This window comes from Herpailurus yagouaroundi, unplaced genomic scaffold (assembly GCF_014898765.1).
Source record: "Herpailurus yagouaroundi ecotype Mexico unplaced genomic scaffold, PumYag 77, whole genome shotgun sequence".
Lineage (NCBI taxonomy): Eukaryota > Metazoa > Chordata > Mammalia > Carnivora > Felidae > Herpailurus > Herpailurus yagouaroundi.
Genome location: NW_024412388.1, coordinates 4,303,092 through 4,317,320, shown reverse-complemented (window position 1 = coordinate 4,317,320; position 14,229 = coordinate 4,303,092). Strand labels below are relative to the sequence as shown.

At 52.3% G+C, this 14,229-nt stretch overlaps 1 protein-coding gene across 1 annotated transcript in view; it reads left to right on the top strand.

Moving 5' to 3' along the window:
- NOL9 (nucleolar protein 9) overlaps window positions 1-3,037 on the top strand; it is a 14,976-nt gene extending 11,939 nt beyond the window's left edge. Inside the window, exons 8-10 of the mRNA XM_040459898.1 lie at window positions 368-545; window positions 2,051-2,184; window positions 2,871-3,037. Of these exons, the coding sequence (XP_040315832.1) occupies window positions 368-545; window positions 2,051-2,184; window positions 2,871-3,020 (462 nt within the window). The 3' untranslated portion in view covers window positions 3,021-3,037. The remainder of the gene's footprint in view (window positions 1-367; window positions 546-2,050; window positions 2,185-2,870) is intronic.
- The last annotated feature ends 11,192 nt before the right edge of the window (window positions 3,038-14,229 follow it).

The window sequence follows — 14,229 nt, the reverse complement described above, 5'->3', positions numbered from 1 at the left end:
TTTCTTTTCTTTTCTTTTCTTTTCTTTTCTTTTCTTTTCTTTTCTTTTCTTTTCTTTTCTTTTCTTTTCTTTTCTTTTCTTTTCTTTCTAATATTTATTTTTGAGAAAGTAAGAGAAGGGAGAGACAGAGAGAGGGCGGACAGAGGATCCAAAGCGGGCTCTGTGCTGATAGCAGCGAGCCTGATGTGAGACTTGAACTCACGAACCGCAAGATCATGACCTGGGCCAAAGTCAGATGCTCAACCGACTGAGCCACCCAGGTGCCTCTGGCCAACGTAACTTTAGATAGCTGGTTAGTCAACTTTTAAAAATTAAAAGTAATCTTTCCAGTTGAATTAATTGAGGGAGATGCACATTTATTTTCCAGGTCCCTTTCAATGCAGTTGCTCTCCGAATTACTCACGCTGACGTCGCTCCTACCCATATATTGTATGCTGTGAACGCCAGCTGGGTTGGTCTTTGCAAGATCCTAGATGATGTTAGAGGGTACGCAAATGGACCAATCCTGCTCGCCCAGACTCCAATCTGTGATTGTTTGGGATTTGGTGAGTGAGAGTAAACCATGTCTGTATATCGACTGAAATTGATCCCCCTTCTCCGCCTGTAGATGGCTGGTCTTGACCTTGTATCAGTCTCCCAGCTGGAGTGATCAGAGAGTGTCTCTGGCTTCTATACAGTGGGCCTGGGGGCTGGTGGGCAGGAAGGAAGCAGCATTTTCTCTGCTTCTCCTGCCAGCTCTACATCTAGGATTCTTGAGGGCCCGGTCATGACCTTCTTCTCACTTGACACATTTTCCCTAGGCCACCTGTCCCCATGCTGGGACCCTAGATCTACCTTTAGGCTGATCTCACTGGATCTCTGTAGCCTGACTGCGTGTCTGAGTTCCAAGCCCACGTTAGCAGTGTGTGTCTTCACTTGGGTATCTCACTGGCATCTGAGTCCTAGGTCCATGACTGAGGTCCTAATGTTCTCCCCAGAACCCCTCCCGCCCGGCATCCTCTCCTGTTCCCAGGCCTGTGAAGAATCCTTGGAAGATTCACCCTGCCCTGGGTCCACCTGCCCTGGGTCCACCTCTGCTCACCACATTCAGCCTGCTAGCAGGTTTTGGTAGCTCGTTTCCCAGGGACGTCTGATTCCTCCGTCAGTCTCATCTCTTCTTACTCTGCCAAGAGTCTGGGCCACCGTTTCCGTGCCGGACTTCACGGTCGGGTGGTCTGAGGACAGACGTGATCATGTCACATCCTGGTGGTCCCCATCACATGGGCCCAGGACCATTGGCCTCGTACTGCTTCGGGGCCCTTCCTCCTTCGCCAGGCCTACCTCATGTGATTGTCCCCCTGGCTCACTGAGGTCAATAAATGTCAGAGTATGATTCTAGAAGGGTGCTGGACTTATGTAACCCGAAATTAGCAAAACCCTTAAATAATCACAAATTTTTGCTTCATATACTACTGCTCCGCAGAAGTGTTTCCACAGAAACTGTGTCACCTGGTACCGACCCTGAAGGAGGAATTGGTGATGCGGAAAGATTGTGTCGTCTGTCTGTTCCTCATGGTGGCTTTTCTCCCTCTGGTCTGTGTGCACCTTATTGAAGACGGTCCGGGACTCTGGCATATGGACCACTTTGGTTCCTCACAGCTAAACAAGGAGAAGGGGACTAAGAGTCGTCAGATACTCCTGTCTCTTGGAACTTTGTATTTTCAAAGCAAAACACGGTTGACATGGAAATTAATTTTATTTTTTTTTATTAAAAAAAATTTTTTTTAATGTTTATTTTTGAGGGAGAGACAGAACATGAGCGGGGGAGGGGCGGAGAGAGGGAGACACAGAGTCTGAGGCAAGATCCAGGTTCTGAGCTGTCAGCACAGAGCCCGACGCGGGGCTCGAACCCACGAACTGTGAGATCGTGACCTGAGGTCAGATGCTCAACCGATTGAGCCACCCAGGCCCCCCTGAAATTCTTATTTTAAAAGCCATTCTTTGATTCTCAGTGGTAGGGAGATTTAATATTTTCCAGAAAGGATATCTTAGTGTTTTGTGTGTCTTCAAGGAATTTGTAGAGGGATCGACATGGAGAAGCGGCTGTACCACATCCTCACTCCTGTGCCCCCAGAAGAGCTAAGAAATGTGAATTGCCTATTGGTCGGAGCCATTTCCATCCCGCAGTGTGTCTTCAAGAGCCAGGTGAGCACTCACACTCCCAGGGGCAGCCCTGAAAGTTGCTGGTCGTGTCCATGGCGAAGAGAGTCATGGAAACACGTTATTGTGTGGGAAACTCACACTTGGTTGTGGAAGCTGGATGAGGCAGATAGAGTGTCAGGGTGGCCTCATGGTCCAAGACCACGAATTGCCGCCATTTGTGGGCAGGGGTCCAGTGGTAGAGCCATCATCCCAGGAGGAGCTGATGGGAAAAGAGGGCAGAGGTGATCTCGCCAGGATTACCCCGTCCTGAGGACAGTCTTTGGGCACATTGGTGGGAAAGTCATGTTGGCCAAGGACATCTGTGTGGTGGCCTGAAAGCCAGACTGCAAGGCCTTCTGGCGGCCTGGGGAGGCCGTGGACGCCCCACCCCTCCTAGCTGCTTGTCCTAACTTGTGCGAGAGAGAAACACACCCACGCCCACTTACTCTCGGTTAATGTGTTTGCGGAGCTGAATTGGACAGAAAGAAGACAGTGACCTTTGTGACTGGGCCACTTGCCTCAAGTGAGCTGTCTGGGGGGAGGGGGACCAGAGGCCTTAGGAGTGTGAGGGCCTTTCCCAGACTCTCACTTTTAACCGTGTTTTCTGGGGAAGAAAAGAAACACTACAAACTCTGACTGGCAGGACTTGGGACTTTCCCTCATCCTCCTTGTGTTTGTTTCTGTTTCAGCGTGGGCTTGAAGGGACAATACCTTACGTCACAACAGATTATAATTCTAAACTTCCTGGAGCATCAGAGAAAATTGGAGCAAGAGAAACCGAGGAGACACGTGAAGAGAAAGTACACCCAAAACCTAAGCTCTATCGAAAAATAAACTGATTCTGATGTGGTCCATAGGGGCAGGAGCTTTTCTACCAGAAAACTCGTCTCGGTCTGCAGCCTGACGTCAGCCTGACGGCGATGGTGGGAATTGTGCAGTGACGCAGCAAGCAGAGCTCCCTGGGTAACTCGTGGATCTGTTGAGAGTAAATTTAACTCTTTTTTTTTTTTTTTTCCTTATGTTTTTCTTATTTATTTTTGAGACAGAGAGAGACAGAGCATGAGCTGGGGAGGGGCAGAGAGAGAGGAAGACACAGAATCAGAAGCAGGCTCCAGGCTCCCAGCTGTCAGCACAGAGCCTGATCTGGGGCTCGAACTCGCAAACCGTGAGGTCATGACCTGAGCCAAAGTCAGACACCCAACCAACTGAGCCACCCAGGCACCTCTAAATTTAACTCTTTTCCAAGCTACGTGACCTAGAGTTCTGCCCTAGTGTACTGTATGGTTCATCGTACTTTTTTATTTTCTAAAGGGTTAAAGCAACAGGAAAAAGTTTGGACATCATTAGAACAAAAAGAATACAGTTGATGCCTCAAAAAAACTCTTTAACGTCCTGGTTTTGGGAATCTGAATAAAAATAGGGAAACTGGGGCCACAGAAATCTACCAAAGAGGAAGGAAGGCCGGCCAGCGGGTTCGCAAGCAATACAGGATGTGGGGGCTCCCCTCGTCCTCGAGCAGCGATGGCAGACGGGCAGGAGGTCCAGCAGTGGGCTCCACTTGTGGACGGTCAGGGCCAGGCGGTCGTTCTCATCCCGTCATTTGGTGCTGTCCGTGTTCTCTTCCATTCCTGTGGCCTGGTGTGTCCGGTGTTAAAAGATCATGTTTGGTCTGCTCAATTTAATCAAGGCTTAATAGTTAACAAAGGTTGGACTCAAAAACCCTTTGTATTTTGGGGTTTTTTTTTTGTTTTGTTTTATCTGATGACTGTAAGCTGAAAAAGTTGCTTTGAAATCCAGGAAACCTTTCCTGTGGCCTCTTTACAACTCTCTCTGTCCTAATTGACTTCTCATCTGAGGTTGAAGACCCACTGTGCACAGAGCTGCACACGCGGCCGTTGGAAGGACGGACAGGGCACCTGTGGGAAGCCCCGCCTTGCCTTTGACAGCTGGACCTGAACTCGTATATAAGGACGGACAACTCTGTGTCACGAGCGCTTTCTCCTAGGGGCACCGAAGGCCGGCGATGACGCCATTCTCCCAGATGGCTTTGGGGAAGATGATGGGAATCCATCCTTTGCTTTCTTCCCGGTTATCCCAGTTCCTGATCCCCCAGGGTTGGAAGTGGTTTCAGTGAACAAGGGTGTCAGGTGGGATCATGTCATTTGTGCACTTAGATCAGTGAGAATCTGATGGAGGTAGCATTTCAAAGTAGTCTCGTGAATTCCAGCTTCCTACGGCTCGTGTGGAAGGCTGGTCATTCCAATGTGAGTTTTAACATCTGTGTTCATCTGTGCTCATCGGTTATCACCATCCTGGTGGCCCCTCGCATCTCGGAGACCCGCACTCACAAATTCTCACTGGAACTCCACCACCCTCCAGGATTGGTTTTGATTCCCTAGACTGTTTAAGGTCTAACTTAGTTGCCTCTTACTTGATTCTAAATTTACCTTGTGTGTGCTTTTCTGTCTTGGCCTCGCCAAGAATTTTAACAGTCTGCCATCATCAGCTTTCTGCCTCCCTCCCTACTTCCTTGTGTCTTCACGGTGGTCCCCACTGTAGGTCATTGGCAGCAGGTGTCCAGAGGAAGGAAAGTGGTGCCCTGGCACTTGAGTTTTCATTCCATCTGGGCCTGCCTTTGGCCCGATTTCCCTTCTGCTCTTCAGGGCTGTCCACGAATGACGTAAACAAGCGTTGCCGCTAGAGGGAGCTGCCAGCCACCGGTCAGATGGCCATTGGGCTAGCACGGGCCCAGGAACCTGCCTGGGACATTCTGGAGGCTGAGACCCTGGGGACTTGGCTCTCTGGCCAGCTCAGTGGGCCTGCTCAGACTGGCAGTGGTGCCATCCGCCCCGGATGTCAGTCCCTTTGTCAGTGTCAGCAGTATGGTAGAAAGTTCTATACTCGAGTTATTCTCAACAAAAACTCCGTGTGTGTGTGTGTGTGTGTGTGTGTATGATTCCATGCTTATTTAAGAAAAAGAAATAATGTGACTCAGAACTTGAAACCCCTAGTTGCTCCTTTTGTGGTTGTTTTAATGAGATTCCTCTACAGGAAAGATAGATGTGAAAATAGATAACAAGATTCTTGGATCCTGGGGTTTTATTTTATAAACAAAGTTCAGCTCCCAGCTGTCCTCTGTTAGGCCTGGGGGCGGAAGCGGTGACCCCCCCCCCCGCCCCCCCCCCGGAGAGCTGGCCATGGAAACGAGGTCTGAGAAAGGGGAGAGGGCCAGTTGAGCTGGCCCTTCAGGTGCCTTGAACGTTTGCGAAATCAGTCTGGAAGAGACCTGCGGGGGTGGGGGTCCCTGGGCTGGGTGGACGGAGCCCAGCCCTCTGCTGGGACCCCTGTGACAGGTGGCTGCTTACCTGCTGGATTTGGGTTTCTGCCCAGCCGCTTGAGCACCAGAGGACACGGGAGCAGGTTCCTTCCGTTGTGCCAGATGGTGATTTTTTTGTTTTTAATTGTCCGATTGCTAGCTTCCTTCCTTAGGCTTCGATGTGGCCGTATAGTGGGTAAGGTGGCAGGCTTTGATGTCCGAGCTGAGTTGGAATCCCAAGGGGCCACGGGCCAGCCGAGGAACTTTGCAAGAGATATTTGACCTCAGCCTGTTTACTTCTGAGATGGGTTGGTGGCTGTTCCCTCGAGTGCCTGTGCGTGGGGTGCATGAGACTTGTGTATACGTGGCGGGGCAGTGTAGACGGGGACCAAGATCGTGTTCCTTACTGTCACATTGGGTCGAAGAAGCTAAATGTTTAAATCCACAGCTGTCTTCCCTTTCTAGCCAAGTGTACTGTTGTCACAACCAGGGGCGTGGGTTCCATACCCTCCACTGAGTCCCCATTCCTAGAAGTTTTTCATAGACTTCCACTGAACTGCTTTTCAAGTTGTATGAACACGTCACACATGTGGAACGTGGCTTTAGCCACACCACGTGGGTGATCACTGTCTCGTCTGGTGTTTTTCTAAACGGCACGTGTGTTCTACAGAATTGGGGGTCCTGCCATATGTATGGTGTTCTATGCAGCTCTTTTCAGTTAACACGTGAACTTCTGTATCATTAAAGATTTTTGAGAACATGAGTTTAATTGTGTACTTTTATTACGTATGCACAGATAGACCATTCTACTCCAGGGAGTTATTTGAACGCAGGAGACGTGGTGACGAACACTGGGGAGAATAAAGCATTGGGACGTGGGATCTGGATGCCAGAGCAGGGAAGACAGGAAATCCTAGCAGATGCCGGTGCCCTTTTCCGGCACAATATTGAGTGCAGTGGGAGTTTAAGTTTTGTTTGGGCCCAAGGATGTAAGTTAAGAGAAAACGCTATGTCCTTTCCGCCCCATCTCCGAGAGTGTGTTGCTGCCGGAGAGGTTCGAATTAAAGAGGAAAACCAGCCTGGGGTCTGTGCCTGAGCGCAGTGATGCGAGCCCAGCAACCCCCAACTCTGTCCTCGCTGTCCCCACGCTGGCCTGGCGGAGGGGAGGAGCCTGGGCCGACCAGCGGAGCCCGAACCAGGGAGCCAACTGCTGTAAGGGGGAAGGAGTCCTTTTCAGAAAGGCTTTGCCCGGGAAAGTGGGGCAGGGGGTAGCTGCGGGCAGTCAGCAAGACCCACTTGGAGGCGAGGGGCGCCAGGTCCGATCTGGGAATGCCGGGAGCTGAGGAAGCAAAGTCTTGGGAGTCAGCAGATAGAGCTGAGCCGGCAGACAATGTGTTGGGCTGGGAAGCCAAGGGTTGCCATGGCGACGGGCCCTGATGCCACTGTGGCGCTCATCGGACCGTGGTGTGGGTTTTCCCGAGGCTTTGGAAGGTGTCTGGGCTGTGAACGTCTGTCGGGCGGGGAGAGGCCACCAAACAGAACTTCCTCTCGAGGAGGCCGGCCAGCCGCTGGCTGTTGGGATTGCAGAGATGAGGGTCTTCGTGGAGTTGCTTTCCAGGAAAGGAGGGAAGGCACCCGCCGAGGCAGCCGGCACCGCGAGAGCCCTTTTCCAGGGAGCAGATGTGTACTTGGGAATGGGAAGGGAGAAAACCAGCAAGGAGCCGGTGTGAACCATGGCCACAAAGTCCATACCATCGAAACATGCAGCACCCAGGGGGCCTGCGTCCAAGGGGAAGCAGGTTGGCGGGGCTGAAAGCTCTGGTTTTCTGTGCAGATGATTCAGTTGGACAGATTCAGCCTGGGGCTGAGTCTGGGAGAAGCCCTCTGCTGTTGGGTCTAGGTGGGCAGAGACGTGTGTGTGTGTGTGTGTGTGTGTGTGTGTGTGTGTGTGTGCGCGTGCGCACGCGCGCGTGTGTGTCTGACACGTGGCTCGAGGGCCAGGCAAGGTGCCACCAGAGGGCAAGTGTGAATCCAGTCCTGCCAGAACGTGGGTTCTGGCTCAGCCTCCGCCCAGGAAGTGGTGAGTGTTTTCTGCCTCTTCGTCCAATAAGGAGGGTTGACGACCCAGAGCAAGAAGAGGAGGCTTTGAGGCTTTGCGGATCTCAGAGGGGCCACCACCCCACGCTTGCGGAATTAGTCTGAGCCCTGGAAGAAGCTCTCGGGGCTGGGCACTTCTGTCCTTGTTAATTGGTGAGATGATAAACTGAGAACATGGAAGGCAGGGGTTGTCTAGCCAGTTTTAGCCGCCAGCTTTGATTTATGGCTGCAGGTAACGTCCTGTCTTCTGAGAAGGCGGGAAGGGGAGGCTTTCTGTCTCAGCCATCCAACTCCTGGCAGGGCGCCTGGGTGGCTCAGTTGGTCAAGCATCCGACTTTGGCTCAGGTCATGATCTCATGGTGCGTGGGTTTGAGACCCCTGTCTGGCTCTGTGCTGACAGCTCAGACAGAGCCTGGAGCCTGCTTCGGATTCTGTGCCTCCCTCCCTCTCTCTCTCTTTCTGCCCCTCCCCTGATCACACTATGTCTCTCTCTCTCAAAAATAAATAAACATTAAAAAAAAATTACTCTATAGTGGGGCGCCTGGGTGGCTCAGTCGGTTAAGTGTCCAGACTCTTGGTTTTGGCTCAGGTCATGATTTCACGGTTTGTGAGTTCGAGCCCCACATCTGGCTCTGCGCTGACAGTGTAGAGCCTGGTTGGGATTCTCTCCTCTCTCTGCCCCTCCCCTGCTTGCTCGCTCTCTCTCTCTTTCTCAAAAATAAGTAAACATGAAAAAAAAAATGCTCTTGTGGCAGAACTGACAAGTTGCCTCAGAAGGGCCAACGGTGACGGATGGTTATCCAGCTTCCTCTGTGCGAGATGGAAGGTGGGGGGTAAATGTGCTCCAAGACCCTCCAAACTGCCACATTTTGTGCATTACAGTTGTGTCTCCACTGCTAGAATGGTCTGGCCCAGGTTCCTGGGCCTGGTCTTTGAAGCTCTCAAGAAAGGCCTTGAAAGTCCTCTTAAACCATCAATATTTTTAAGTACTCTTTTGATACACGCCGTGACACATTTTGGCAGCGGGGGTCAGGAATGTGAGCGTGGAATCAAATAGCATTCCAGCACCCCAGAGCCGGAGCCCTGGCCCGGGAAACACCCCGTTCCTGGCCAAAGAGAAATGGCCCGGGGATGCGTTGGCCACTGACTTCTGCGTGCTCAGATGAGAGCACCCATTCTGGCCCCCGACCCCTGTCACACCCTTGGCTGGCCCGAGACAGGTTTATGAAGCAGGCAGTCGTGGAGAATTGCCCCTAATACCTACGTAGGCCCTTCATCGCAGGTTATCCCCTAATAGGAAGGGGTCTGCACTGCTGACGTTTCCTTCCTCTGGCTCAACCCCGCAGCAAAACTCCCCTATCGTGGCTGGTGTCTCTGCTGGGGGGGCAGCCAGACAATAAAATACAAGTGTGCCGGCCACGTTAGCAGGTCTATCATACTGATATACGAGTCCCCGTGACTGATGTCCAGTGAGCTCAAGGTCCATCACCGCTTTCTCATGAAGGAGATGATCTCCAGGCATGAGTGAAATGTAGGCTACAGGCCATATGCGGTGTCCCCCAGATCATCCCTGCCACACATGGACGGCAGAGAACGGCCCCCTTTTCTGCCTCAGAGTACTCTTGATCGTGCCTTTAAACCCTTTAAAATGTTTTTCCCTTTGGGGAAACCCTTTGGGTCGCTCAGTCAGTTAAGCATCTGACTCTTGATGTCGGCTCAGGTCATGAGCTCGTGGTTTGTGGGTTTGAGCCCCACGTCACACTCTGTGCTGACAGTGCAGAGCCTGCTTGGGATTCTCCCTGGCCCTCTGTCTCTCTCTCTACACCTCCCCTCCTCGAAATAAATAAACTTAAAAAAATGCTGATACATAAAAATCCTACCTCGTTCTTTTTAGTGGCGTCCTGATATGTATTGGCTACACCTTAATTTTTAAACTGGCCTTTTGTGAGAGGACATTTGGGGTGGTTTCCAATGTTTCACCCTTGTAAATGACACCATAGCGGACGTCCTTACGCCTGTATCTCTGTGCGCTTGTGAAAGACTATGGCAGCTCCTGGAAGGGAATTGCTGGGTGGTAGGGTGTGAGCATTGGCACTGTAATGCCTGTTTCCAGACTGTCACCCAGAAAGCTACTTGTTCTCTCCTTGGTGGACTATTTTGGTTCTTCATCTGCTCCCATGTGCATTCATCATCCTCCAAGAACCTGTCCCTGACACGTGAGGGCAGGTGGCTGGGAAGGTGTCCCTTTGTGTGGTCCCGGGCACGTCTGTTCTTTGTTCCCTCCCATGACGGAGATGCTGTGGCTCTTAGCCGTGGCACAAGGTCAGCTTTAGGCTCTGTTCTTGTGCCTCTAGGACTCTCTGAGGAGAGCACAGAAGGCACATCAGGCATGATTCCTTTCTCCTCATTAGTTTTCCTTTCTTTTTTTTAAGATTTTATTAAAAAAAATTTAATGGTTATTTGTTTTTGAGAGAGAGAGAGACTGTGAGCAGGGGTGGGGGAGGGGTAGAGAGGAAAACAGAATCCAAAGCAGCTCCAGGCTCTGAGCTGTCAGCACAGAGCCCGATGCCGGGCTCGAACTCACGAACCCTGAGATCGTGACCTGAACCAAAGTCGGATGCTTAACAGACTGTGCCACCCAGGTGCCCCTAAGATTTTATTTTAAAATGATCTCTGCACCCAATGTGGGGCTTGAACCTACAACCCCAAGATCAAGAGTTGCAGACTCCACCGACTGAGGCAGCCAGGCGCCCCTCATTAGTTTTCCCTTCTAAGGACCCTCTCACGTGGTGAGTTTTTAGGGACACAGTTGAGAGGCAACTGACCCGTGCTGAACTACACCCCTCTAGTGGGGTGATGACCTTCGGCAAGTCCCTAGCCTCCACACCTCCATTTCATGATCTTCAAAGTGGGGGTAATGGTTGTGTCTACCACCCAGAGCTATTGTGGAGATCAGATAAGGAGGTATTTGAGTCAGTGTCTGATAATTCCAGTATTTCGAGTTTTTGTGGGTTTCTGGTGGTTTTCAACCATGGAGCCTTTTTTCCTTCTGTGCCTCGTTATCCTTGATTCTGTATTGGACATTGTATTTTTAAAATTATTTGTAGGAAAAATTTGAGGTCTAGGCAGATAGAGGATTTTCGTGCAATTCTGCTATATGCCTGCGGACACCACCAGTCTGGGATGCCCTTACTCTAAATTCAAGTTGAAGATTCTCTTCAACTTTGTTCCCCAGGCCCCATATGGCCATTAAAAGTGAAGCGCAGTTCCCCAGCTTTTTTTTTTTTTTTTTTTTTTTCATAAATAACCTGAGGGTAAGACCATCTGATTTGACTTCCCTAGATCCTTCCTTCTCTTCTGAGTTTTAGCTGGGTTGATGTTTTTAAGATTAAAATATCTTAAAAAAATTTTTTTAATGTTTATTTTATTTGAGAGAGAGAGAGAGAGAAACAGAGACAGAGCACGAGCAGGGGAGGGGCAGAGAGACAGGGAGACACAGAATCCGAAGCAGGCTCCGGGATCTGAGCTGTCAGCACAGAGCCTGACGTGGGGCTCGAACTCACGAATGGCGAGATCATAACCTGAGCCGAAGTCAGTTGCTTAATCGACTGCGCCACACAGGCGCCCCTAAAATGTCTTTGTTTTAATTCACCTTTTTCTTTGTCCCGAGTGGGAAGGATGATCTAATTTATCTAATCCACTGTTGTAGGAAGCAGAGTCCCCTCTGTACCCCCTAGGGTCCCCACAATTACTTCTGTACAACAGCTTTTTAACTAAGTCAGATCACATCCCTCCTCTGTTAAAGAACAAAAACAACAACACAACTCTTATGGCTTTTGTCTCATAATAAAAGACAAAGTCCTCACGGGTCTTCATGGGACCTGATGCCCTGTCACGTGTCTGACTTTATCTCCTCCCCCCTCCCCTGCTCCAGCCACACTGGCCTCCCTGAGGCTCCCTAGCTAGGGTGACCAACTCATCCTGCTTTTTTTTTTTTTTTAATTTTTTTTCAACTTTTATTTATTTTTGGGACAGAGAGAGACAGAGCATGAACGGGGGAGGGGCAGAGAGAGAGGGAGACACAGAATCGGAAACAGGCTCCAGGCTCTGAGCCATCAGCCCAGAGCCCGACGCGGGGCTCGAACTCACGGACCGCGAGATCGTGACCTGGCTGAAGTCGGACGCTTAACCGACTGCGCCACCCAGGTGCCCCTCATCCTGCTTTTAATACTCAAAGTGCAGGGAATCCTCTCCGCCTGGGGCAAACTGGAGGAGTTGGTCATTTTAGCTTGAGCCCAGGATACGTCCCTACCTGGGGGCCTTTGGCTTGCTGTTTTCTCAGCCTGAGATGCCCCTTCCTCAAATCTGCATGGCTAGCTTGCTCATATCCTTCCAATCTCTGCTCAAAGTCACCTTCCTCAGAGAGGGAGACTGTAAAATCATGTGCATGTACCCCCGCCCCCAACACTCTCTCCATTACCTGCTTTGTATTTCTTAGATACCAGTGAACAGGACCCAGGCAGAACCTCGCCAGCTCCATATGGAAGGCTCTTGAACACCAGCATCTGCTACAGAGCCAAGACAGCCTAAGACCCAGCAGCTGCCCTGCCCAGAAATTGCCTGTGTAGGCTGGGCTCGTATCCTGGGCTCGGAGGAAGGAGGGGTCCTTAGCCTCCATGGGCCAAAAAGGAGACAAGGCCTGTCCGAGGCAGCCTGAGTCACTGCTGGGGATGTGCAAGGGGGCAGTAATGATAGTTTCCAACCATCAGGATCGGTGTTTCAACGATGGACTAGATATTTTGAAATCCCAGCTGTCCTGGAAGTCTGGGCCGGTCTTTTCTGTGGTTGGGAACCTGGCCCAGAAGCCTTTGTTCCTTGGACAGACTTGGCCCTTGAGAGGGCCCAGCCTCTCAGTCTGTCTGGCCAGGTTTAGCAGTCTGCAGTGGCCAGCGGCCGGCAGTGAGACTGGAATGTGGCCATCCTGCCAGGGCCACAGACAGCCCTGGCAATTCAGGCCCCCCGCTCCTCCTCTTCCCCCTTCCCAAGCCGGGAAAACCCTGGCACCCCAGCTGCCCGAGCTCCTGGGTCCAGCAGGGTCTCAGCTCCTCCCAGGGGGTAGCCGGATCTGACCCCAGGCTGGGTGTCCCAAGCCTGCAGGCTGCCCTCTGAGCTGGGGTCTTCCTGTGAGGAGCCCTGCCGCCTTAACCTTGGAAGATGAGCTGGAGCCCAGCTGGACCAAACTTTGAGGAATTCAGATGTTGGCCCCAGAGAGAGATGGTTGACTGTGAATCGATCCAAGTCCCAATCAATAAGCATTTCCCTGGCACCTTTTCTGGGCCAGGCTGGGCCTGGGCCCTGCATTTGGGGGAGAAGGAAGCCAGTGGTTGCTTCAAGGGGCTCCCAGTCTAGATGGAGCCTGGTTCCCACCATTCTGGTGTGGTCACGTGCTACGGGGACAGGGGTAGGAGCCAGCCCGGCAGCCATCGGCTCAACAGGGAGCAGTGGGTGGGGTGGGTCTGGAGGGTCAGAGTGGCCATGTCAGGGAGGGTGGCCTCGCCCCACAGGTGAGAGGAGCAGGCTTTTCATCAAAGCAGTGACATTTTCAGATCTGCGGCGTGTTCTCATTGTGACTGAAAGTCAGTGTCCACAGAGCCCATACCAGGAATGGAGCCTGAGTGTGAAGGCCGCTCCCCTGGATGAACTCACTTAATGCCCACAGCAACCCCACGAGATAGTGCTATGAATACCCCTGCTATCTGGGTGAGGGAACTGAGGCCCAGAGAGGCTAAGCAACTTTCCCAACGTTCCACAGCTGCAGGAGCTGGGATCTGGAAGCCAACTAGGAGGGGGTAGAGTGAGGCAGGGAACCAAGACTGGATGGGGGGGGGGGGCCTGAGGGGGGCCAGGGCATTCCAGGGGCAGAGCTTAGAGTGGTGTGGGCACCTGGTCCATGACCAGCCCGGACTGGGCTCGACGCCAGGCTACAGTGGGCGGACAAGTGGGTGGTGACGGTTGGGCCAGATGCTGGACAGTGACTGGACCTCCCCTCCCATCACCTCCGGGGAGCGGCCCGGGTCAGAGAAGCCTGTTGTCTGCCTGTCTCCCCCACACTTGGGAGCCGAGTGAGGGACCCGCCTCCGTTCAGGCCTGTGGCCAGTGGGCTCAAAGGTCAGGGAGGCTTGTCCCAGCCTGAGGTCCTCCCAGAGTCCCGAGGCGGGGCGCATCCGGGGCAGGAAGGGCCTCAGGACTCAAGTCACCCAGGACAGGTCCACCAGAGTCCCCGTGGCTTGGGGCTTGGCCTAGGGTGCTGAGCAGCAGTGGGCAGGAGGGGCCGTTAACTAGATCCTGGCAGCATGTGGAAATTGAATGTCTTCGCCGTGGAGGGAGCAGCAGGTGGCATGGAAGGTCGTAGGGAAATGGGTGGCATCCCCCATCCAGCCCCTGGCTGACCTGGGCGTGATGTTGGCACAATGACAGGATCCTTAGGCAGATTGAGGGGCACCCAGCCCCCGTGGCTCTCGTCCAGAGAGCCTAGCACACAGGTGTTCGCCAGGTGTTCGTGTCCCTGTGTGAGCCGGGCCCGGAGCTGGAGACAGAGGGACTGAAAGAGGGGCTCCAGCTGAGCAGGAGCCTCT